Below are 24176 nucleotides of genomic sequence, written 5' to 3'. Positions count from 1 at the left end.
AAAGACTGTGCTTCACCCTGTCTGCGCACCTCCTAACCTTATATACCCGTATCAGGTGTCATAGCGTTTCACAGCATAGAAACAGGCCGTTCAACCCAGCTGGTTCGTGCTGACCATGGCATCCTCTCTGTTCGTCCCAGTTGCGTGCGTTTGGTCCATGACCCTCCAAGTCTCTCTCCACTTTCTACTGATCCAAGTGCCTCTGAAATGTTGCCACTGTATCCGCCTCGACCACTTCCTCTGGCAGTTCATTCCATGTACTCACCGCCCTCTGTGTAAAGGTTTCTCGTATCTCTCCACTCTTATTTTTTACCAGTGCCCTCTCGTTTTGGACTACCCGACCCTGGGGAAAGACTGTGACCATCCACCTTATCAATACTCCCCATGGTTGCATAAATTTCCATGAGATAACCACGCATCTATCCGGGCTCCAGGTTCTCTCCCTAGAACTGAATATGTTGCAATAAAACTGAAAATTGGAGAGACTGCACTTGGAGTATGGTTTACTGCTTTGGTCACCCTGTTGCAGGGAAGACATTGTCAATCGGGGAGGGTCCAGGAGAGATTTACGAGGATGTCTCCTGGTCTAGATGGTTTGAGTTAGGGAGAGAAGTTGGCCACGCTGGATCGTTATTCCCTGGGGCGTAGATTGTGAGGCCAAATGTCTGTTTTATTGTACAAGCAGCCCGTTGGAGCGCCTGATAACAGTTAGAAATAAGTTGTCCTCGAGTCTAGAGGTACGTGATTTCAAGCTTTTGTATCTCCTGCCTGATGGGAGAGGGAAGAAGAGAGAACGTCCGGGGTGTGTGGAGACTTCGATTATGCTGGCATCTTTACCGAGGCAGCGAGAAGTGTAGGCAGAGTCCATGGAGAGGAGATTGGCTCCTGTGATGCTCCGAACTGTGTCCGAGCTGGGTTGATGGACACTGGGCACTAGACAAGATGTGGTTTATAGAAACCGGCTACTGATCAGACACTGGAGAGTTTACAGCCCCTACTTTCGGCGCGAACACTGACGATTGCACTGGGATAGAAGATGCGGTTTATTGGCAATGTCTGGGGGCCAGGTGAGATGGGAGGTGCTGTGTTCGCAGACACTGGCTCTAGAGTGGAGACACTGAACGCAGTAAACAGGTACCACTCCAGGCGTGGATGCAGATTGGGTATAGGATAACGACACTAGGTGAGTGTTGTCCACACTGTGTGGAGGATATCGACTGGGTGTGTGTATCCGATAGCGGGTGTGCAATCGACTCTGGATGTAAATTATTGACTCTTACTGTAGATTTTCGATAGCGAGTGTGGATTTTCGAAACTGGGTGTGGATTATGGACACGCAGTGGCTACCGAACGTGGATGCAGATCTGTTATCGACATAGGATGTGATATATCGACAGCAGGCGGTGGTCACTGACACCGGGCGAGGCTGTTCTGCGCCAGCGGAGACGCCGGCTGACCAGTTGTTCACAACAATGGGTCATTGGGGTCGGTGTAAACTTTAAGCATTCAATTGTGATACCGTCTCTGCGCACTCCGCCCTCCTCTCCACTCTCCCCCTCTTCTTCCCTCTGCCCCCTCTCCCCCAGCTACCCTCCGGGTTTCTCCATCTCTACCTTTCTTCCCCTATCTATCTTCTCCCCACCTCTCCTCCGGATCCCCCCCCCACCTTTCTCCCACCTCCTCACCATTTCCGTCTGCCTTCTCACCGCCGCCCCCATTACCGCCTCCCCTCCTCCTCCATCGATACAGACGATTCTGGGAGTATCCTTTACTTTTCTCACCCCTCCTCCCACAGGGTGTTGACCCACCTCACTACTGTTCATCTGAACCCCCACTCCCGAGGCACCCCACCATTACCCCCCCTCCTTGCACAGAGCAGTCACTGTTCGCCTACAGCACAGATGCAGGCCCTTCGGCCCACCACGTCCATGCTGACCTTTTTGCCCATCTATACTAATCGCATTTTCGCGCATTCGGACCGCATTCTAACTGTCTAAATGTCTCTTAAACGCAGTGATTGTATCTGATTCCACCACCCCCCGTGGCAGCGAGTTCCAGCTATCAAGCACTATTGCTCGAGTATCTCAGCAGCCCAGGCAGCACCTATGGGGAGGAATAAACCGTTTCGAGCCAAGAATCTTCAACATGACTGATGACTCCTAATGAAAGCGGCATCCATCATCAAGGACCCCCACCATCCAGGCCAGGCTGTCTTCTCGCTGATCCCATCAGGAAGAAAGTACAAAAGCCTCAGGACTGTCACCGCCAGGTTCAGGAACAGTAATTACTCCTCAAACATCAGGCTCTTGAACCAGAGACCTTAACTTCACTCACCCCAACATTGAATTGGTTTCACAATCTATGGACACACTTTGAAGAACTCCACAACTTTTATTCTCGATAGTTACATCTTATGTATTATTATTTATTTTTTGCCAGCTCAGGCTGGTAAAACCTGAGGTACGGCCATATCCAAGCACGCTTATTTGTCAATTGCTATGAAATTTCGGCTCTTCTAGTGACGTTTAGTGTTGTGGCTCTCTGAAGATTAGGCAGATATTACTGTGCATCCCTGATTGTTTAATGCTAATGTGCAGTGCCTTTCGGATTATCCCAGCTGTAGATATTACTATTGGGACAATGTATACCCTGTTCATGTTCCAAAGTCTTTCAGTTTCCTCTTTTAATTCAGCGTATTTCTGGTGTTTTTCACGTATTGTTTTCCGTGTGCTGTGTGTGTCTGGAATGACTATATCTATTAAGTTGTTCTTGCTTGTTTATCCTGTAATATTATATCAGACAGTATTATGGTTTGCCTTATCTGTAATAATGGATAGGTCGTAATATAATTTGTAGGAACTGATTCTAAATCTAGATCAGGCTTGTATTTATAGTAAGGTATGGTGTCTTTTACGAGTTTGTATTTTAAAATAAGGCTTGAGTGAATGACATTTCCAACTTGATAGTGCCTGTGCAAGTAATCAGATTGAGTTAAACTGCTGCCGAATCCTGTAATGTGTTGGATTGTTTCTGGCTTCTCTTGGCATTTCCTGCTTTTATCGTCTTGAATTTGTTGATTTGTATTCTATGCTTTTGATATATTTTTTTTTCTTTTGTGTTAACCACCTGGTTTTGTATTGCCACAGGGAACTCCTCTGTTTCTGGGAAATCGTCCCCAACTCTGAGCCAGGCGTTCGACGCTCCCTTGTTGACATCTCGTCTGCTCAGATTTTGGTGAAGTCTTCCATGGAGGGTCATGTCTTCTGTTATTATTTTTATAACATTTTACAAGCTGACAAAACCTGAGGTTCGGACATAACCGACAACACTATGAAAGAGGTAGCTGAAGAGATTGTGGAGGCATTGGTAATGATCTTTCAATAATCACTAGATTCTGGAATGGTCCGTGTGGGCTGGAAATTGCAAGTGTCACTCAATAAGGGAGTGAGGGAGAAGAAAGGAAATTTTAGGCCTGTTAGTCTGACTTCAGTGGTTGGGGATATGTTGCAGTCTATTATTAAGGATGAGTTTTCGGGTACTTGGAGGCACATGACAAAATACTATGGGTCATAATTGGAATTATTTAAGGAACTAGTAGGCATAATAGACAGCATATGTTATCTATTTGGATTTTCAGAAGGCCTTTGACAAAATGTCACACATGATCCTGCTCAACACGATCAGAGCCCAGGGTATTGCAGGAAAGATGCTAGCATGCATAGGAGATTGGCTGACTGGCAGGAGGCAAAGAATGGGAATAAAGGGGCCTTTACTGGTTGATTGTCGGTGATTAATAGAGTGTCGCAGGGGCTGGTGTTTGGTCCGCTTCTTTTCACGTTATATGTCAACGATTCGGATGACGGAACTGATGACAGATGGAATATAGTGTAAATAACTTGCAAGTTGAGTCGGCGGTATGGTAGGCAAATTAAATATTAGTATTCATTTCGTAAGGACCAGAATACAAAAGCAAGGATGTGATGCTGAGGCTTTAAAAGGCATTGGTCAGACCACAAGGTGTATAGTGAGCATTTTTGGTGCCTTGTCTAAGAAAAGATGTGTTGGCGTTGGAGACGGCCCAAAAGAGGTTCACGAGAATGCTTTCGGGAATGACAGCTTAACGTATGAAGAGCGTTTGATGGTTCTGGGCCCGTATTCACCGGAGCTCATTGAAACCGATTGGATATTGAAAGGCCTAGATAGAGTGGATGTGGAGAGGATGTTTCCTATGATGGGGGAGTCTAGGACCAGAGGGCACCGCCTCAGAATAGAGAGATATCCATTTAGAACAGAGATGAGGAACCTTTTCTTTAGCCAGAGGCTCCTGAATCTGTGGAATTTATTGTCACAGACGGCAGTGCTGGCCAAGTCATTTGGGTATATTTAAAGCGGAGTTTAATAGGTTCTTGATAAATCAGGCGTCAAAGGTTACGGGGGAGAAGGCAGGAGAATGGGTGGTGAGGGATAATGGAATGTCGGAGCAGACCCAATTGGCCGAATGGCCCGATTCTGTTCCTATGACTTACTGTTTTATTTTTCATTGCCTCTGTTGTGTTTTCGTTTTGTAGTTACTGTGAATACCCGCAAGAAAATGAATCTCAGGCTTATACATGGTAATATATATGTAATTTGATGATAAATTTACTTTGAAATTTTGAAGGGTCTCGGCCTGCACTGTTGACTATTTATTCCTCTCCATAGATGTTGTCTGACCTGCTGAGTTCCTCCATTTTTGTGTGTGTGTGTGTGTGTTGCTCTGCATTTCCAGCATCTGCAGAATCTCTGGTGTTTGAAATATCAACTACTCCATGTCTTAAAAATACGCAGACCTGAGATCTCTTTTCGAACTCTTCCCCCTCACCTTAAACCTGTCCCTCTTGTGTTTGATACCCCAACCATGGGGAAAGCAGTCCATCCCATCAATGTCCAGTACTCTTTTATAAAAGGCCGCTCCTCAGTCTCCTTCAGTCCAGGGTAAACAAGCCCAGCCTGTCCTCTGATCCAGGCAACACCTGGTGAAATTGCCTCTGCACTCTCTCCCAAAGACCGGCCTCGCCACCTCGCAAACACCCCACCCCCCTCCCAGCCCGTGCTTCGCTTTCCCTCCCTCCCCTGCCCCTGACATCAAAATGCACACGCAAATCTCTTAAACCTCAGTTCGCCTTTATTTATTCTCCCACAGCTAAACACACTCACGTTTATTTTTTTTTAAAAAAAAACGCTAATAGTCTCCAGGCGGGATGTGTCTGGTAGCCGGACCGCTTTCCCACAGTCAGCCCGTTTAACCCCTTACCAGCTGGAGCCTAGTTTTAAAGTTCCAATTAATCACCCGGGATAGCCTCAGCGGAGACTGGGTCTAGAGTCTGCGGCTTCCAAGTCGAGGTATATACTCTGATGCGGGTTCGCCGATGGTACTTTGTTCGGGTTCTGTTGGCTCCATATGTTAAGTGGTGATTATTCGTCCTCGGAAGACCAATAGTGATAGGCGGTCGCGATCATTTCCGCCGCCCTGCCGTCGCTCTTGGCTGGGACCTCGCTGTAATCATGCAACCCGTTTAGGTTCCGGTCTTTGGTAACCAGAGGAGTGTCCGGCCGCGGTTCACGGTCCTCCGCCACCCAGGTGTCCTGCGCTGAGCTCGTTGATTGCGGGGCGAGGAACAGGTCCCGGGATGGGCTCGCTTCCTGTGGGATGAGGAGCAGGTCAACACTGCCGCCGTCACCCTCGTCCTTGCCTTTCCCTGTTCGGTTGACCAAGGGCTCCTCACCGGCTAACGCCTCCTCTTCCAGGTCCTCAGGGTGGCTGAGAGTCTCAGGGCAGGATGCAGGCTCCCACACTTCCTTCAATGGCTGGGGTTCGGTGGGTTGTCCCTCCCCTTTCACGGGTATCCTTCCTTCCCCCGAGCCCGCAGCGACTTCATGTGAATCTAGACTATCGCTGCCAGTCCTGGCCCGCGCTCCAACTTTGAGCGAGTTTTCCTCCAAATCGACCCGTGGCCCCTGAGGTTCATTCTGTCCGCTGTCACTTTCGTCGGCCTCAACACGAAGCGTTACCTTCTCTTGCTCCTCCAGCGGACATCCGCCATCCTTCTCTAGGCCCGCGCTCTCTGCTGCTAACTCCAAACTCGGGGCATGTTGGTCCTCCCCTTCTTTCTTTTCCTGTGGCCTCTCTTGGTCGGCCACCTCAAGTCTATCGCCGTCCAGTCGTTGAAATTCTGGGTTCGCAGCTACCTGAATCTCGGTTTGGTCGGGCAAGAGGATGCCTGGAGTTTGAAAACCAGTTGACGCATCTTGCTCTGCGGCTGTAGCCGGTTTCTCCCCCTTCGCTTGTTGGATCCTTATCGTCGGGTCTCCAGGACAGTCGGGGATTGCCGCGTCTTGGAAATTGTGCACGTTTTCCACACTCCTTGCTTCCTCAGTCTCCAGGCCATCGGTGCTCATACTGTCCTCCAGGGTCAGACGTCCTATTGGGGAACCCTCCGCATCCACGTCAGGGGTGACGTCACTCGCCTGCCCCCGGGATTCTACCACCGCACCGGCGCTAGGGCTTTCCTTGGGGAACCCTTCTATCAGTTGGCATCCATCGGGCCGTTCTTCCCAAGGGATAGAGACCTCTTGCACATCAGTTCCTTGGGATGGGAGCGCGCATGCCTGAACTACATCTTCTTGCCATTCGGTCAGTGACTGGTCCTCCGAGCCCGGGGTTTCCGGGAGAATATTTGACAGGCTGGGTGGGGACAGCGCCAGGTCTTCAGCTCCCTCCGGGGAGTCTCTCAACGCCTGGTCTTCCTGGGCCGTCGGCTTCTCGCCCAAGGACGGGGCAGCTGGCGAGTTTGAAATGCCCTTTTCTTCCGCCCCATCAGGGAGGGCCGAAACGGTGGCGGACATCTCTTCTCTGGGCTCAGTTAGTTCAGCCGAGGAGAGAGGCACTTCCTCCCCCGCGCCTACCTCCTCCACGCGGAATGTAACTTCATCTTCAGCCAGCTCCATCTCCGCAAGACTTACTGACTTCACTTGTGGGGAGTCTTCATCGGCAGAGACCGAAGCTCTCAGTTGGATGGCCGGTTCCTCCTCGATCTCCGCGCCTCTCTCCTCTGTCTCCGGCTCAGACACTTCTCCTGGGATCTCCGCCTGGTCCGCCCAGCTCCTCTCCAATTTCCCCTCTGCCACCTCCAGATCTGTCTTATCCTCTCGTATCATCGTCTCCTGGTCTCCGGTCTCTGGGTTCGCCTCACTGAAGCCGGTATCTTCTGTCCCGATACTTTCTTCTTCCCCTACTGCCGCAGTCTTCAACTCCGCACCTTCCTCCTGTACATGGCCTGCGTACTCCTGAATTAATCTAGGCTCCGGGACTTGTGCCGCCTCATCCTCAAACTCGCCCGCCCACTCCTTCCGTTCTCCATCATCTCCGGGGACGGTCCCCGCTTCCTCACTGAAATTCAGCCCAGGGGCCACGGGCACCTCTTCTTCCTTTGCCGGAAACTCAGGGATGACTAAATCCTCTGGGCTTTCCCGGGGTTCGCCGTCCCGGTATCCCTGCGGATGGTTCTCTGGCTCCACCGCACATGTTGGCGTTAGTGCCGTCTGTTCCACCGCTTGCTCCTCATCTGCAGTGTCTCTGCCGGGAATGGCCCTTCCTTCCATCCGCTCCTCCGCTGGGAGGGGCACACCCACTTCCTCCGGCCGAGATTTAGCTTCCATCCCCACGGTCCACGGTACCGGAGCGGCTAGAATCTCATCATCTGCCGTAGACTCGGGGGTGAGTAATTCCTTTGGGCCCTCCCGAGGCTCGCTGTCTCGGTCTCCCGGCGGGAAGACCGCCGTCTCCTCCCCACCTACTGGTGTTTGGATCTTCTCGTCTACCTCTGGCTCTTCACTGGTAGTGTGCCTCTCATAGCTGGCCCTTTCTTCCGAATCGACCTTCACTTCCGCCGTCTCCTCCCAATGGAGGGGCGCGTCCACTACTTCCGATCGGGGTATCTCCTTCCCCTCTGTCGACGGACCCGGGACGGCTTCCACCTCTTGATCCTCTCCCCGAGGCTCAAGACCTAGTGATACCTCTGGCTTCTCCTGGGGCTCGCCGTCCCGATCTCCCTGCGGGTGGTCTGCTGGTTCCTCCACACAATCTGGTGTAGGGACATTCACTGCGACTTTTAGCTCTTCATGGGCGGTGACTCTTTCGGGACTGGCCCTTCCTTCCGAATCGACACACGCCTCCGCCTTCTCCTCCCACTGGAAGTGTACGTCCATTGCTTCCGGTCGAGGTTCCTCTAACTCCTTCCTCGCCAGAGGCCCAAGACCTGGTGATTCCTCAGGGTTCCCCTGGGGCTCGCTTTCCCAGTCTTCCTGCTGGTGGTCCGCTGGCTCATCCGCACATACTGGCGTTAGTGCCCTCTTTTCCACCGCTTTCTCCTCATCGGCGGTGACTCTGTCGGGAACGGCCCTTCCTTCCAATCGCTCTTCCGTTGGTTCCTCGGCACATACTGACGTTAATGTCCTCCGTTCTACTGCTTGGTCTTCTTCGGGGGTGACTGTGTCGGGAACGGCCCTTCCTTCCAATCGCTCTTCCGTTGGTTCCTCGGCACATACTGACGTTAATGTCCTCTGTTCTTCCGCTTGCTTTTCTTCGGGGGTGACCGTGTCGGGAACGGCCCTTCTTTCCAATCGCTCGTCCGTTGGTTCCTCGGCACATACTGACGTTAATGTGCTCTGTTCTACCGCTTGCTCTTCTTCGGGGGTGACTGTGTCGGGAATAGCCCTTCTTTCCATTAGCTCCTCCGTTGGTTCTTCGGCACATACTGACGTTAATGTCCTCTGTTCTACCGCTTGCTCTTCATCGGGGGTGACTGTGTCGGGAACGGCCTTTCCTTCCAATCGCTCCTCCGTTGGTTCCTCGGCACATACTGACGTCAGTGTCCTCTGTTCTACCGCTTGCTCTTCATCTGAGGTGACTGTGTCGGGAACGGCCTTTCCTTCCAATCGCTCCTCCGTTGGTTCCTCGGCACATACTGACGTTAATGTCCTCTGTTCTACCGCTTGCTCTTCATCTGAGGTGACTGTGTCGGGAACGGTCGTTCCTTCCAATCGCTCTTCCGTTGGTTCCTCGGCACATACTGACGTCAATGTGCTCTGTTCTACCGCTTGCTCTTCTTCGGGGGTGACTGTGTCGGGAATAGCCCTTCTTTCCATTAGCTCCTCCGTTGGTTCCTCGCCACATACTGACGTTAATGTGCTCTGTTCTACCGCTTGCTCTTCTTCGGGGGTGAATGTGTCGGGAATAGCCCTTCTTTCTATTAGCTCCTCCGTTGGTTCTTCGGCACATACTGACGTCAATGTCCTCTGTTCTACCGCTTGCTCTTCATCGGGGGTGACTGTGTCGGGAACGGCCTTTCCTTCCAATCGCTCCTCCGTTGGTTCCTCGGCACATACTGACGTCAATGTCCTCTGTTCTACCGCTTGCTCTTCATCTGGGGTGACTGTGTCGGGAACGGCCCTTCTTTCCAATCGCTTGTCCGTTGGTTCCTCGGCACATACTGACGTTAATGTGCTCTGTTCTACCGCCTGCTCTTCTTCGGGGGTGACTGTGTCGGGAATAGCCCTTCTTTCCATTAGCTCCTCCTTTGGTTCTTCGGCACATACTGACGTCAATGTCCTCTGTTCTACCGCTTGCTCTTCATCGGGGGTGACTGTGTCGGGAACGGCCTTTCCTTCCAATCGCTCTTCCGTTGGTTCCTCGACACATACTGACGTCAATGTCCTCTGTTCTACCGCTTGCTCTTCATCGGGGCTGACTGTGTCGGGAGCGGCCTTTCCTTCCAATCGCTCTTCCGTTGGTTCCTCGGCACATACTGACGTCAATGTCCTCTGTTGTACCGCTTGGTCTTCATCGGGGGTGAAAGTATCGGGAACGGCCTTTCCTTCCAATCGCTCCTCCGTTGGTTCCTCGGCACATACTGACGTTAATGTGCTCTGTTCTACCGCTTGCTCTTCTTCGGGGGTGACTGTGTCGGGAATAGCCCTTCTTAGCTCCTCCGTTGGTTCCTCGCCACATACTGACGTTAATGTGCTCTGTTCTACCGCTTGCTCTTCTTCGGGGGTGAATGTGTCGGGAATAGCCCTTCTTTCCATTAGCTCCTCCGTTGGTTCTTCGGCACATACTGACGTCAATGTCCTCTGTTCTACCGCTTGCTCTTCATCGGGGGTGACTGTGTCGGGAACGGCCTTTCCTTCCAATCGCTCTTCCGTTGGTTCCTCGACACATACTGACGTCAATGTCCTCTGTTCTACCGCTTGCTCTTCATCGGGGCTGACTGTGTCGGGAGCGGCCTTTCCTTCCAATCGCTCTTCCGTTGGTTCCTCGGCACATACTGACGTCAATGTCCTCTGTTGTACCGCTTGGTCTTCATCGGGGGTGAAAGTATCGGGAACGGCCTTTCCTTCCAATCGCTCCTCCGTTGGTTCCGCGGCACATACTGACGTTAATGTGCTCTGTTCTACCGCTTGCTCTTCTTCGGGGGTGACTGTGTCGGGAATAGCCCTTCTTAGCTCCTCCGTTGGTTCCTCGCCACATACTGACGTTAATGTGCTCTGTTCTACCGCTTGCTCTTCTTCGGGGGTGAATGTGTCGGGAATAGCCCTTCTTTCCATTAGCTCCTCCGTTGGTTCTTCGGCACATACTGACGTCAATGTCCTCTGTTCTACCGCTTGCTCTTCATCGGGGGTGACTGTGTCGGGAACGGCCTTTCCTTCCAATCGCTCTTCCGTTGGTTCGTCGACACATACTGACGTCAATGTCCTCTGTTGTACCGCTTGGTCTTCATCGGGGGTGAAAGTATCGGGAACGGCCTTTCCTTCCAATCGCTCCTCCGTTGGTTCCTCGGCACATACTGACGTTAATGTCCTCTGTTCTACCGCTTGCTCTTCATCTGGGGTGACTGTGTCGGGAACGGCCCTTCCTTTCACTCGCTCTTCCGTTGGTTCCTCGGCACATACTGACGTTAATGTCCTCTGTTGTACCGCTTGCTCTTCATCGGGAGTGACTGTGTCGGGAACGGCCGTTCCTTCCAATCGCTCTTCCGTTGGTTCCTCGGCACATACGGACGTTAATATCCTCTGTTCTACCGCTTGCTCTTCATCGGGGGTGACTGTGTCGGGGACGGCCCTTCCTTCGAATCGCTCTCCCGTTGGTTCCTCGGCACATACTGACATTAATGTCCTCTGTTCTACCGCTTGCTCTTCATCTGGGGTGACTGTGTCGGGAACGGCCCTTCCTTTCACTCGCTCTTCCGTTGGCTCCCCGGCACATACTGACGTTAATGTCCTCTGTTGTACCGCTTGCTCTTCATCGGGAGTGACTGTGTCGGGAACGGCCGTTCCTTCCAATCGCTCTTCCGTTGGTTCCTTGGCACATACGGACGTTAATATCCTCTGTTCTACCGCTTGCTCTTCATCGGGGGTGAATGTGTCGGGAATAGCCCTTCTTTCCATTAGCTCCTCCGTTGGTTCTTCGGCACATACTGACGTCAATATCCTCTGTTCTACCGCTTGCTCTTCATCGGGGGTGACTGTGTCGGGAACGGCCTTTCCTTCCAATCGCTCTTCCGTTGGTTCCTCGACACATACTGACGTCAATGTCCTCTGTTCTACCGCTTGCTCTTCATCGGGGGTGACTGTGTCGGGAACGGCCTTTCCTTCCAATCGCTCTTCCGTTGGTTCCTCGGCACATACTGACGTCAATGTCCTCTGTTGTACCGCTTGGTCTTCATCGGGGGTGAAAGTATCGGGAACGGCCTTTCCTTCCAATCGCTCCTCCGTTGGTTCCTCGGCACGTACTGACGTTAATGTGCTCTGTTCTACCGCTTGCTCTTCTTCGGGGGTGACTGTGTCGGGAATAGCCCTTCTTAGCTCCTCCGTTGGTTCCTCGCCACATACTGACGTTAATGTGCTCTGTTCTACCGCTTGCTCTTCATCGGGGGTGACTGTGTCGGGAACGGCACTTCCTTCCAAACGCTCTTCCGTTGGTTCCTCGGCACATACTGACGTTAATGTCCTCTGTTCTACCGCTTGCTCTTCATCTGGGGTGACTGTGTCGGGGACGGCCCTTCCTTCGAATCGCTCTCCCGTTGGTTCCTCGGCACATACTGACGTTAATGTCCTCTGTTCTACCGCTTGCTCTTCATCTGGGGTGACTGTGTCGGGAACGGCCCTTCCTTTCACTCGCTCTTCCGTTGGCTCCCCGGCACATACTGATGTTAATGTCCTCTGTTGTACCGCTTGCTCTTCATCGGGAGTGACTGTGTCGGGAACGGCCGTTCCTTCCAATCGCTCTTCCGTTGGTTCCTCGGCACATACTGACGTTAATGTCCTCTGTTCTACCGCTTGCTCTTCATCGGGGGTGACCGTGTCGGGAACGGCCCTTCGTTCCAAACGCTCTTCCGTTGGTTCCTCGGCACATACTGACGTTAATGTCCTCTGTTCTACCGCTTGCTCTTCATCGGGGGTGGCTGTGTCCGGAACGGCCCTTCCTTCCAATCGCTCTTCCATTGGTTCCTCGGCACATACTGACGTTAGTGTCCTCTGTTCTACCGCTTGCTCTTCATCGGGGGGGACTGTGTCGGGAACGGCCCTTCCTTCCAATCTCTCCTCCGTTGGTTCCTCGGCACTTACGGACGTTAATATCCTCTGTTCTACCGTTTGCTCTTCATCGGCGGTGACTGTGTCGGGAACCGCCTTTCCTTCCAATCGCGCTTTCGTTGGTTCCTCGGCACATACTGACGTTAATGTCCTCTGCTCTACCGCTTGCTCTTCATCTGGGGTGACTCTTTCTGGAGTGGCCTTCACTTCCAATCGCTCCTCCGCTGGCTCATCCGCACATACTGACGTTAGTACCCTCTTTTCCACCGCTTGCTCCTCATCCAGGCTGACTCTGTCGGGAATGACCCTTCCTTCCATTCGCTCCTGCGCTGGGAGGGGCACACCCACTTCCTCAGGGATGGATTCCGCTTCCAACCCCACGGTCCACCGTTCCGGAGCGGCTAGACTCTCCTCATTTGCCGCAGACTCGGGGGTGAGTAATTCCTCTGAGCCATCCTGGGGCTCGTCGTCCCTGTCTCCCTGCGGGTGCTCCGCTGGCTCCTCCGCACATACTGGTGTAGGGACACTCACTTCAACCTCTACCTCTTCACTGGCGGTGACTCTTTCGGGACTGGCCTTTCCTTCCGAATCGACCCTCATCTCCGCCGTTTGCTCCCACTCGAAGGGTGCGTCCTTTGCCTCCGGCCGAGGTTCCGTCTCCAACCGCTCCGTCCATAGTTCCGGAGCGGGTTCCGCCTCCTCCTCTTCCACCACCAGAGACGCAAGGCGTGGTGATTCGACTGCGTTCTCCCGAGGCTTGACGTCTCGGTCCCCCTCCGTGTGGTCCGCTGTCTCATCCGCACAAACTGGTGTTGGGACACTCACTTCAACCTTTGGCTCTTCATAGGTAGTGACTCTCTCAGGACTAGCCCTTCCTTCCGTATCGAGCCGCGCCTCCGCCGTCTCCTCCCACTGGAGAGGTGCATCTATTGCCTCTGGACGCAGTTCTACTACCTCTTCCTCCGCCCGTACTACCTCTTCCTCTGCCCGAGGCCTAAGACGCAGTGGGTCCTCCTGGGACTCGTCGTCCTGGTCTCCCTGAGGGTAGTCCGCCGGCTCCCCGGCACATGCTGGTGTTGGGACCTGTTCTTCTATCTCTTGTTCCTCACCGGTGGTGACTCTGACGGGACTGGCCCTTCCTTCCGAGTCGACCCTCTTCTCCGCCGTTTCATCCCGTCGGAGGGGCACGTCCTTTGCTTCCGGCCAAGATTCCGTCTCCATCCCCTCGGTCGATCGTTCCGGAGCAGTTTCCACCTTCTTCTCTTCCTCCGCCCGAGGCCCAAGGCTTAGTGATTCGTCTGCGTTTTCCCGAGGCTCATCGTCCCGATCTCCCTGAGGGTGTTGCGTCGGGTCGTCCGCGCCCATTAGCGTAGGGATCCTCTTTTCTACTGCTTGCTCCTCACGGGAACAAACTCTCTCGGGACTGGGCTTTTCGTCCGAGTCTTTTCTTTCCTCTGCTGGTTCCTCCCACCGGAGAGGCGTGTCCATCTCTTCAGACCGGAGTTCCGCCTCCATCCGCTCGGTCCCCGGTTCCGGGGCGGCTTCAAACTCCTTCTTTACCGGAGTCACGGCGGTGAGTAATTCCTCTGGGTTCTTCTGAGGCTTGCCATCCCGATCTTCCTGCGGGTAGTCCGCCGGCTCCTCCGCACTTACAGATGTTGGGGCCCTCTCTTCCACCTCTGGCTCTTCACGGGTGGGGACTGTCTCAAAACTGAATCTTCCTTCCGAATCGACTTTCACCTCCGCCATCTCCTCCCGTCTAAGCGGCGCGTCCACTGCTTCCGACTGGGGTTCCGCCTTCATCCCCTCCGTCAGCGGCTCCCGGTGGTCTTCCTCCTTCTTCCCGAAGACCTTCTCTTCCTTCACCTCGGGGCTTCCTTCGGCCGGATGCTGCCGAATAGATTCCCCAGGCATCTCCGGGCTCCATCCTTCAGAAGCCCCATCCTCGGCAGCCGGAGGTTCCATCAGCACAGCCTCTTCCATGACAGCCGACAGTTCTTCCCCTGAACTCAGGTCCTTGCGGACTGGGATGGCGCAGACTTTCTTGTCCGTTTGACTTTCCTCGATCCTGGTCACCTCGACCTCCGGCTCCTGGAAGCTTTCGCTGAGTTGTACTTCCTCTGCTCCGGATCCTTCGGGGTAGCCGGCTTCACTCTCTCCCAGTGCTTCTTCCTCCACCGCCCCATCGCCACTTCCTCTGTCGACTGGGTCGTTAGTTTCGTGCGTCTTCGGCGCATCCTCGCCACCGGGCAGTAGACTCTCCGCCGTCATCTCCTCATCGTCTTGTTCCCTTATCTGCCCCACATCCACACTCAGTCGTCTGGTCTCCAATTTCTCTGGTCTTGCCTCTCTCGCCGAATCCTCCCAAGCAGCTTTCGCCGCCGTAGAACATTGATCTTCGACCGAGATCCCCTCCGCCTCAATGAATGCGGCCGCCTCCTCGGACCACCGACCCTCGCCCGAATCACTCCGTGTTTCCTTCCCTGGTCTCGCTTCGGATGTTCCTTGCCGAGACAATGCGACTTCGACGGGGCGTTCAGTCACATCGTTTTGGCACGCAGCTGAGCCCGGGGCTTCGCGCAGTGAATCGGAATCAGAATCCCCCTCCACAGGGTCCCTCAGTTCCCCGTTGAATTGGCCAGCCCCAATGTTCGGATGGCCAGAGTCCTCGGCTGCCGACTCAGGGCAGGTAAATAATGGTGGAGGGACGTGTGGTCTCCCTCCGTCCGCCCCGGGCTCGGCAATGTCCCCGTTCAGCAAGTCCGTTAAGGGCGGCTGCGCCGCAGGCTTGACGAACAACTTTGCCTCGGTGTCCTCCTGGTCCGGAGTCTCCGTGCTCCGATCATCCGTGGGATATTTGTCGGCTTCGTCTCTCGCACCACTGCCCAAAGGAACGTCCTGTGCGCTCTCTCCGTCCAGTAGATCTCTCTCCGCGGGGAATTCTCCCGGCCAGGTCGCCACTGTCCCATTCACGGCCCCTCCGTCGGCTATGTCCGCCGAGGGCTTCGTGCGCGTCGGTGCTGCGTCCGCGAGGGCATTTCGTTCTTTCCACCCGGACGTCACGGTCACCGCTCCCGGGTGAGCAGTTCTCCAGGCGTTTCCAGCTTCCAGCCTGACCGGGGCCGAATGTTTCTCGGTCGAAAGGCCCTTCCCGCCGGGGAATCCCAACTGCGCATCTGAGAATGATAAGCAGAGGTGAGTGATGTCCGCTGAGGACTCTCGCCATTAGACAAACCCTTTTCCAAAGGAACGTGCCCCTTGCCCTCTCCACCCACGAGTAAGAGGACGGCCGGTGGATTATTTGATCTTCTTGTCGTACACTATAGGACACGGTGTACGGTGGGGTACCATGGGGAGGGAACTGAGAATAAGAATGCGTAAGTTCCCCGGAAGCGGAGGCACTGGTAGAGAGGGCGTAAGAAAGGTTTGGCTTTCATCAGCCAGGGTACATGTTTGGACGTTATCTCGCAGCTGTAGAAGAAGTTACGCAGTGTGATTATTGTGTTCGGTTTTGGTCGCTCTGTGATAGGAAACATATGATTAAGCTGAGAAGAGTGCAGAGTTTTACGGGAATGTTGGCAGGACTCGAAGTTCTGAGGAATAGAGAAAGTGTGGGTAGGCTGGGAGTGTAGGAGATTGAGGAGTGCCAACAGAGAGGTGTGGAAAATCATGAGGGGAATAGATCGAGTGAATGTGGACATTTTAGAAGGGAAAGGGGGTCAAAACCAAATGGGTATAGGCTTAAGGTGAGAGGGGAAAAGTGAAAATGGTATCTGAAGGGTAGGTTTTACCACCCAGAGGGAGGTCCGTATATGGAAGGAGCTGCCAGAGAATGTGGGGGAGACAAGTACAAAAAACAAAATTTAAAATACTGCCCATCGATAGGAAACGTTTCGAGGGATACGGGACAAACGAGCGCAAGAAGGGCTAGCTTGATCAGTATGGTCAAGTTGGGCCGAAGGGCCTGAATCCAGGCTGAATAACGGTTACGAATAAATACAACGACAAGCACAGATCGGTGGAATGTTCCGGGGGCTGTGCGGGGAAAGGTTACGATCGGGGGCTTTTGTTGACGGTGGGGCCGGCCAAGATTACACTGAGACCGAACGGCTCGTACTTCTGCGGTATCGATCCATGTTCCCCACCCGCTTCCACTCCCCTCCCCTCCGCCGCCTTACCTCGCATTGACGCCGGGAGACCCCGCGCCCCGGCTGACGCGTGTATCCTTTGGGCTTCTGCGTCCAGCAGCGCTCTGTGAAGGAAAGGCAGGCCTTACTCGGGTCCCCGACCTTTCTCTCCCTTGGTTACCCCGACCCTGAGTTCTGGAATCTTCCGCTCATATATGGTCGAGGAATGTGTCCCTCGGGTCGCCCATCCCACGGCACTGGGAATCTAGGCATGGATGACCCCGCAGTCTCCAGAGGAGCTGAATGCGGTTGGGGGTGGGGGTGGGGTGTGCAGTTTAGTATCGTCTGGTGAACTGAAGTCACATTTACGTCCGAGCGGCGAGAGGGGATGAGCAAGGTGTTGGTGGGGTGGAGGGCAAGGTGTAGGATGGCTGTCATTGCGTCCATGGGTGTTGGAGGATCTGAAACTGGCGCATGGCTGGCCGTAGTTTACTGAGTTTCCGGGTGGTGGTGGGGGGGGAAGAGAGAAAGAGAGAGAGAGAGAGAGAGAGAGAGAGAGAGAGAGAGGGGGGGGAGGGAGAAGCAGGGAGAAGGTTGCAGAGATTGGGAAGGACCAGCAGAGAAAAAGCGAGAGGAGCGGAGGCAGTGAGAGAGTCAGACAGAGAGGCAGAGTACAGAAAGCGAGTGTGGGGTAGGGGAGGAGGAGAGCGAGAGGAAGTGGGAGACTGAGAGGAGAGGAGGAGATTTCGGAGGGACAGGCGGGTGTGTAGATTAAGGGTCAGCCCGTATGTGTCGGCTGCCAGATGAATTGAGTGTGAGGGAGAACGAGGAGAGAGATGGTATGAGAGTGAGTCATTTAGAGGTTAATCCCCGCTGAATGGCTCGCTCGCAGGCGGCAGAAGAAATCCCTTGTAGCGCCGGCCCATTGTGGTGTTAATGACCGGCGTGTCTCCCACGTGGGGGGGCAGAGGTCAGCAGCGGGGCCGGGACTGACCCACAGCTGTGCGCTGGCCCGAACTCTGTGTGTGTGTGTGTGTGTGTGTGTGTGTGTGTGTGTGTGTGTGTGTCTGTGTATGTATGGGTTTCTGTATATATCTGTGTGCCTCCCCGTGAGTGTGTGGTGCACATGTCTGGTGTCTGTTCGTTTGCCAGTGCTTCTCTTTTTGTATGTGTTTGTCTGCGCATCTACCAGTGGGTGTCTGTGCACGTGTTTGCCTTTGTCTATCCGTGTGTGTGTCTAAGCCTGTCTATATGCGTGTGTCTTACTGTCTATATCTATCAATGTGTGCGTATGTGTGTGTGTGTATGTATGTGTGTGTATGTGTGTGTGTGTGTGTGTGTGTGTGTGTGTGTGTATGTATGTGTGTGTATGTGTGTGTGAGAGAGAGAGAGAGAGAGAGAGAGATCTGTCTGTTAATGTATTCGGAAAGTTTTTTTTCGGGAGATGAGAGACGTTCCAACAAACATTCCCACGTCCCATCGCTGTGAAAGGATTCGATTTTGAAAAGGTTTCCGCGAGGCCCCTCCCTCCGCTCTCCATTCCGAACCCTCCCATTCGCTCCCAGTGATCTCACTCCCATTCTTCAGCCTGAGGCATTACATCATCCTCATCCCGGCCCCCGGCTTTCAAATCCCCGCACACCTTAACCCTTTACCGTCCCAGATGGAAGCACAGAGGACTGTTGCCGAGCGAGAGGCTGTGCGCGTGGATCAACCTTCTCCCTTCCCCCCTCCATCACATGGAAAGGGAGCTCCAACAGTGAGGGATCAGAGGAATTGGGAGAAATGGAGGGAGCGCTTCAAGAGAAAGGGCAGATGGGAGGAAACGTCGCGCCGTGAGATGAGGCGTCCTTTGGGTGAAACCTACAGATGGGTGGGACTCGATCTGAGTAAATGAAGTCTCTACATTTCTCTAGCCCCTCTCCCGGGTAAGAATGACCCCTCATACCACGGGTGAGAATGGCAGAGCATGACTGACTAACATCTGTGCGGTAAAGTCCAGATGCTGATGGAGGAACGGTTAAATATCCCTCATCCCGCGAGGAGAGAGAGGCTGGTTGGGTGGGTGAGGGGTCAGAATGCGTTTACCTGTAGGTGGCCACCTCCAGACTCAGCGCCAGTTTCATTTGCATCAGTTGCCTCTGCTCCTCCACAATCTGCTCCATCTTGACCGCCAAGGTCTCCCTTTCCCGTTCCAGTTCTCCGACTGTTGCCTGGAAGGGGCGATGAGGTCAGAGATAAGGGAAGGTCGTGTGGATGGTTAATGAGCCTATACGACAAGCTTAGGTAGGTGATCTTGGTCGCCATGGGCGAGGTGGGCCTGTTTTCGTGCTGTCCCTCGTTGAGTTTGGGCGTTTAATGCCTGCTTTTTGAAGTTATCAAATTTTTCCCGAAGCACCCCAACGACCCAGCCTCATTGTACTCCGATATAGGGAACTGGACTCCACGCCCTCTGCAATAAAATCTAACGTCCCCCCAGTGTTAATAACTTCCCTTAATTTTATCACCACCGCCTACCCCAACGAGGAAACAAAGTGACATCTGCCTCGGTCTTGGACTGTACTTGGAGTACGGCGAATAGTTCTACATATCTACATATCTGGTCGTCCCATTGCAGGAAGTTTGAGGAGGTCTGGGCTACGGTGCAGAGGAGGTTTCCCGGGATGCTTTCTAGATTAGTGAGTATTAAACGCTAAGGAGAGGCTGAGCAGTCTTGGCCACAAGAGATTCTGCAGATGCTGGAATCCAGAGTAACACACACAAAATGCTGGACGAACTCAACAGGCCAGGCAGCATCTATGGGAAAAGATAGAGGGTCGACGTTTCGGGCCGAAACCCTTCAGCTCGAAGCACCGACTCTTTATACCTGTTCATAGATGGCAGCTAACCCCACCCCCGAACATTTTTGGTCTGTTTTCTCTAGAACGTCAGAGACCGAGGAAGTATGTGAAACTAAAGGTAAATGCTCAGATTTTTTTTCCCCAGGGTAGAAATGTCAAATACTAGCTTCGAGGCGGGGAAACGTGCGGCGCAAATTTTTTTGTTTTTCACACGTAGTGTTGGATGTCTGGGGGTGGTGAAAACAGATCTGGTAATTGCGTTTAAGAGGCAGACCACGGAATGCAGGGAGTGGAGGGATATGTACTGGCAGATAGGATTCGTTCAATCGGGCAGACATCGTGGGTTGCACAGTTTCATATTCTATGACAAGCAACAGAATTTTAGACTTGTTGTAAGGTCGCCTCTCATTCAAAACTCCGAGGAAGTTAATTTCTTAATTTCTGGAGCCGCGCCTAACAGGATCCCAGGAATCTGTTCCGGACTGTCCCGGAATACCATACATTTTTTTCTTAAATAAGACCAACGCTGTGCGCAGAACCCCAGGCGCGGCACACCAACACCCCGTAAAACTGGATCAAGGCGCCTCCCTTTTCTAAACACCCGTCTATCTCCACGCAGCCGGCCAACGCCTCGGTCCCTGCCCCGGTGGGAAGCGGCTACTGGGCCAACGTGGAGTGGGGGAGGTGAATTCCTGAAAGTCCCCATTGGGTCACGCGCCGCTATTTGCGGGTCCGTGCAACTGAACTTGTGACGGTGGCACAGCCCACTCGCAGGGTGACTCAGCAGGAATGTCAGCAGACTACCGCCCCCCCCCCCACACTCGTGAAACAGGTGTGAGTGCTGGTAGATGGCATCCATGGCAGGCAGCCTGGCCTCAGCAGCAGAGTGGGGGCGGCGAAGGGGAATGTTCTACAGTGGGGGACAGGATTCCGATGTGATTCCACCAGCCCCCACCCTCTGCATTCCTCGTCCCTACTCCTCTCTCTCCCGTCTCTTCAGCTCCCCTACGCACCCTCCCGATTCTTCATTTCCCCTTCTCGTCCCTCCCTCATCTTTCACTCATCCATCCCCCCACTTTTTCCCCTCCGGTCCCCAATCCCTTCCCAGTCGTCTCTCCTCCTTTCCACCACATCCTCTCCCCATCCCGTCCTTCCCCTCCCCTTCCTTTCCCCATCCCGTCCCTCTCCTTCCACAGCCTCTTCCCCTTTCGTTCCACCCCACGTCTCCCAAACCTACCACACCCTCAACACCCTCTCCCTGTCTCTCGACAACCCCTATTTCCTCCTCCCTTCGGCACACCCCTCCCCCCAGGACTCGCAAACCACTCCAGCCGACGCTCCACTCCCGAGGGAGCGCCCGCCGCTGTGATGTTAAAGCGGGACCCGTCATCCTCTCGGGTGTCGTTCGCCGCTGGGAAATCTCCCTCCTACCCCCCACACCCCGCCTCCGGTCTCGGGAACTGGAGTGAACCCTCCAGCGCCGCTAACTGACCCGTCGCCGTTTCGCGCTCCCTTGCCCCGCCACGCTCCTCGCGCCACAGGTGAAGTCCGAACCTGGAGTCTCTGCGTGTCCTGTTCGCTCGCTCTGTTTTGCTGCCTCAGCCTCTCCTCCAGCTGCCGCCTCTTCTCCCTCAGTGTCTCCAGCTCCCCGCGCAGACCCTGCAGCCGGTGCCGGTTCAGCCTTGTCTCCTCCCGGGCCGCCTCCTGCCTCAGGCCGGCCTCTGACACCACGCGCTCTAGCCGGGTCAACTCGTCGCGGTACAAGTCCCTCGCCTCCGTCCACTTCAGGTCGACCTCGCCCAGGCAAAGCCGGAGGTCCGGAGGGGAGAGCGCTGGCACGGGAGTTGTGGGGAAACGCAGCGAATTTCTGGCCTTTTCTTGGAATAGGACATTCCTCTCCTCACGCTGGACTTCCTCCAGGTGCCCCAGCTCGTCCTGAAACATCCGGACTTTCCCCTCCAGTCCCTTCCGACCCCGCTGCTCCTCTTCCAGCCACCTTCTCCTCTCGGCAAGCTCCTTCTCGGCCGAAGTGCGGAGGCGCGCCTCCCCGCAGCATCTCTCAGCCACCAGGCGTACCTCCTCCAGCAGCGCGTCCCGCTGCAGAGCCGCGCGGTCGGTCTCTCTCAATCCCTCGGCAAGTTCCTGCCTCAAGGCCTCCAGCTCCGCCTCGAGCTCTTTGCGCCTCCCTCCATCCGGGCCGGGCTTCAGCGCCTGGATGTGGTCCCGCAGAGTGGAATTCTCTTTCTCCAGTACCGCCACCCTCTGCAGGTAACACTCCAGGCGCTCGTTCAGCGCCCGCAGCTGCACCGATTCCTGACCCAATTCTCTTTGTCTCGACACGGTCTCCATGTGAAGCACCGCAGATTCACCGCGTCTGCCGCCGCTGCCGCTTGCTGCCGCACCCGTCCCGCTTCGCAGCTCGTGCTCGGGGAGACTGACGCCGGTCCCGTGTGGCAGCGAACTTAGAGCCAAGTTGAGCACCCCACCCCCATTTCCCCCCGCCCTCCCTGCTCCAACTCCGCCCCAACCACACCCCCGGACAGCTCCTCTGCTCCGAAACTCATTCCCTGTCCTTCGCCTCTGTTCGCCGCAAGTACTCTCTTTCTCTCCTACCCCAGCATCTCATCGACAGCGCTGTGGCTACTATCCCCCTACCTACAGGACTGTCTCCGACCCGCACAACCCAATCCTTCTTTCTGTAAATTCCCTGCTTCCTAAAACTCTCACAGAATTTTTAAAGCCCTTCGGCTCCTAAATGCCTTTCCGTCTCTCTAAACCTCTTGTGGCCCAGACTCCCCTCCCCGTCTCTCTAACATTCTCCACATCCTACATCACTCTGGGTCTCTCTGACCAACTCCAGTCTCTACACCCAGTCTCTGTAACCCACTCCAGTCCATACACCGGTCTCTGTAACTCCTCCGGCTCCTACAATCTTCCTCGTCTCGCTAACCCACCCCGATTCCTCTATCCCCATCTCTACACGTCTACATCACTCCCTGTCTTTAACCCCCTCCAGTTCCTACACCTTTCACTCGTCTCTTTAACATCCTCCGGTTCCCACACCGCTCCCTGTCTCTGTAACCCCTTTACATCCTTCCCCGTCTCTGTAATACCGCCCCGGCCTCAAAACCTCTCAACAATTGTTCTCTCATTCATTTCAGCCTCTCAGCCCTGACCACACCACTACTGGTGGCCACGTCTTCGGAGCCCTGGGCTGGATGTGGCAAAATTCGCTCCCCGAATCTTCCCTTCTCGGGGCTGCGGCTTCAGCCTCTGTCCCGGTGCATCACCGGTTAGTTTGCACTCGGTTCCTGCCCCGGGAGTTGATCTTGTGACTGTCAATGTTGGGAATATCTCGCCATTCTTGTGCTGAGGGTGGGCGCTGCGGCCTGTCCAGTAGAGGGCGGTCCCGGGACCACGTTAGTGTCCATGGGCAAGTTTGTAAAGTGACCAGACACATACACCCAGGGGCTGGGGCTGTTTAACACCTCAGAACCTTCCTCCCAACTCTCAGGCCGATGTCATTGAAACCCAAGGAATATTGAGGCCTCGATAGAGTGGACGTGGAGCAAAATGTTTCATTAGTGGGGGAGTCCTGGACCAGAGGGCATAGTCCCTTAAAACAGAGAGGAAGAGGAATTTCTTTAGCCAGAGCGCGGTGAACCTGTTGAATTCATTTCTACGGACGGCTGTGGAGGCCAGGCTGCTGGGTGTATTTAACTCGGAGGCTGACAGGTTCTTAATTAGCCAGAACGTCAAAGTTTACGGGGAGAAGGCAGGAGAATGGAATGAAAGGGATAATAAAGTTAGCCATAATGGAAGAACCGAGCAGACTCGATGGGCCGAATGGCCCAATTCTGCACCGCTATCTTATGGTCTGATGTCTAGGCGGAGCAGAGGTGCCATGGGGCTGTGTACATACATCTATGGATGCTTCTGGACACATCTTCAGTGATGTTCCTGGAATCATCGGGTGTTTCGGGTCTTTCAACATCATACAACCTCCTCCAGGTGACCCAACTGGGGCTGATCAGACCCCAGCTTGTGTCCAGATGGCTAGCTACTTATGACTCCATGGCTCCCTTCTTTTGAGCCACAGCCAACTTGAGGCCCTCTCTGTCACATCGGTGGTACTGCGGATGGCTCTCCTCTTCCTCTCTCTCTCGATGCCCAAAATGCTGAAGGCTCTAACTAAAGAACGGGCTATGAATCCCCTACAACCAACCTCCACTGGGAGACACCTCGCTCTCCATCCAGCCTGCTGACAGTTGCTGACCAGTCCTGCGTACTTGGAGAGCTTCCTTTCAAAGGCCTCCTCCAAGCTATCTTCCCATGCGACTGTCAGCTCCAGCAGCACCACTTGCTTAGGGAAAATTGCTGCAGAAATCTAAAGCAAACACTGAAATTACTGCAAACAGTCAGCAGGTCAGGCAGCGTCCGAGGAGAGAGAAGCTACCAGGTCGGCGAGCCCGTGTGATGGAGCACTATCCGCTCTCTTATATTTATCCAAACTTCTATCTCTCTACCCGTCCAACTGTCTTTTTAATGTCAAAGTCCAAGTGATCAAATCGCAAAGTAA

At 54.2% G+C, this 24176-nt stretch overlaps 1 protein-coding gene across 1 annotated transcript; it reads right to left on the bottom strand.

The window, feature by feature from the left end:
• Window positions 1-5146: 5146 nt before the first annotated feature.
• Window positions 5147-22054, bottom strand: LOC140212744 (uncharacterized). The gene is made up of 4 exons (XM_072283901.1): window positions 21152-22054; window positions 18846-18970; window positions 16809-16882; window positions 5147-15806 (listed from the first exon to the last, which is right to left on the bottom strand). Exons 1-4 carry the CDS (start codon window positions 21944-21946, stop codon window positions 5455-5457), a joined length of 11346 nt encoding a protein of 3781 aa, XP_072140002.1. The 5' UTR covers window positions 21947-22054; the 3' UTR covers window positions 5147-5454.
• Window positions 22055-24176: the final 2122 nt, after the last annotated feature.

The sequence above is a fragment of the Mobula birostris genome, chromosome 2 (assembly GCF_030028105.1).
Source record: "Mobula birostris isolate sMobBir1 chromosome 2, sMobBir1.hap1, whole genome shotgun sequence".
NCBI lineage: Eukaryota > Metazoa > Chordata > Chondrichthyes > Myliobatiformes > Myliobatidae > Mobula > Mobula birostris.
Note: the sequence above shows the minus strand (reverse complement) of the source record. Positions and strands in the feature narration are given on the sequence as shown.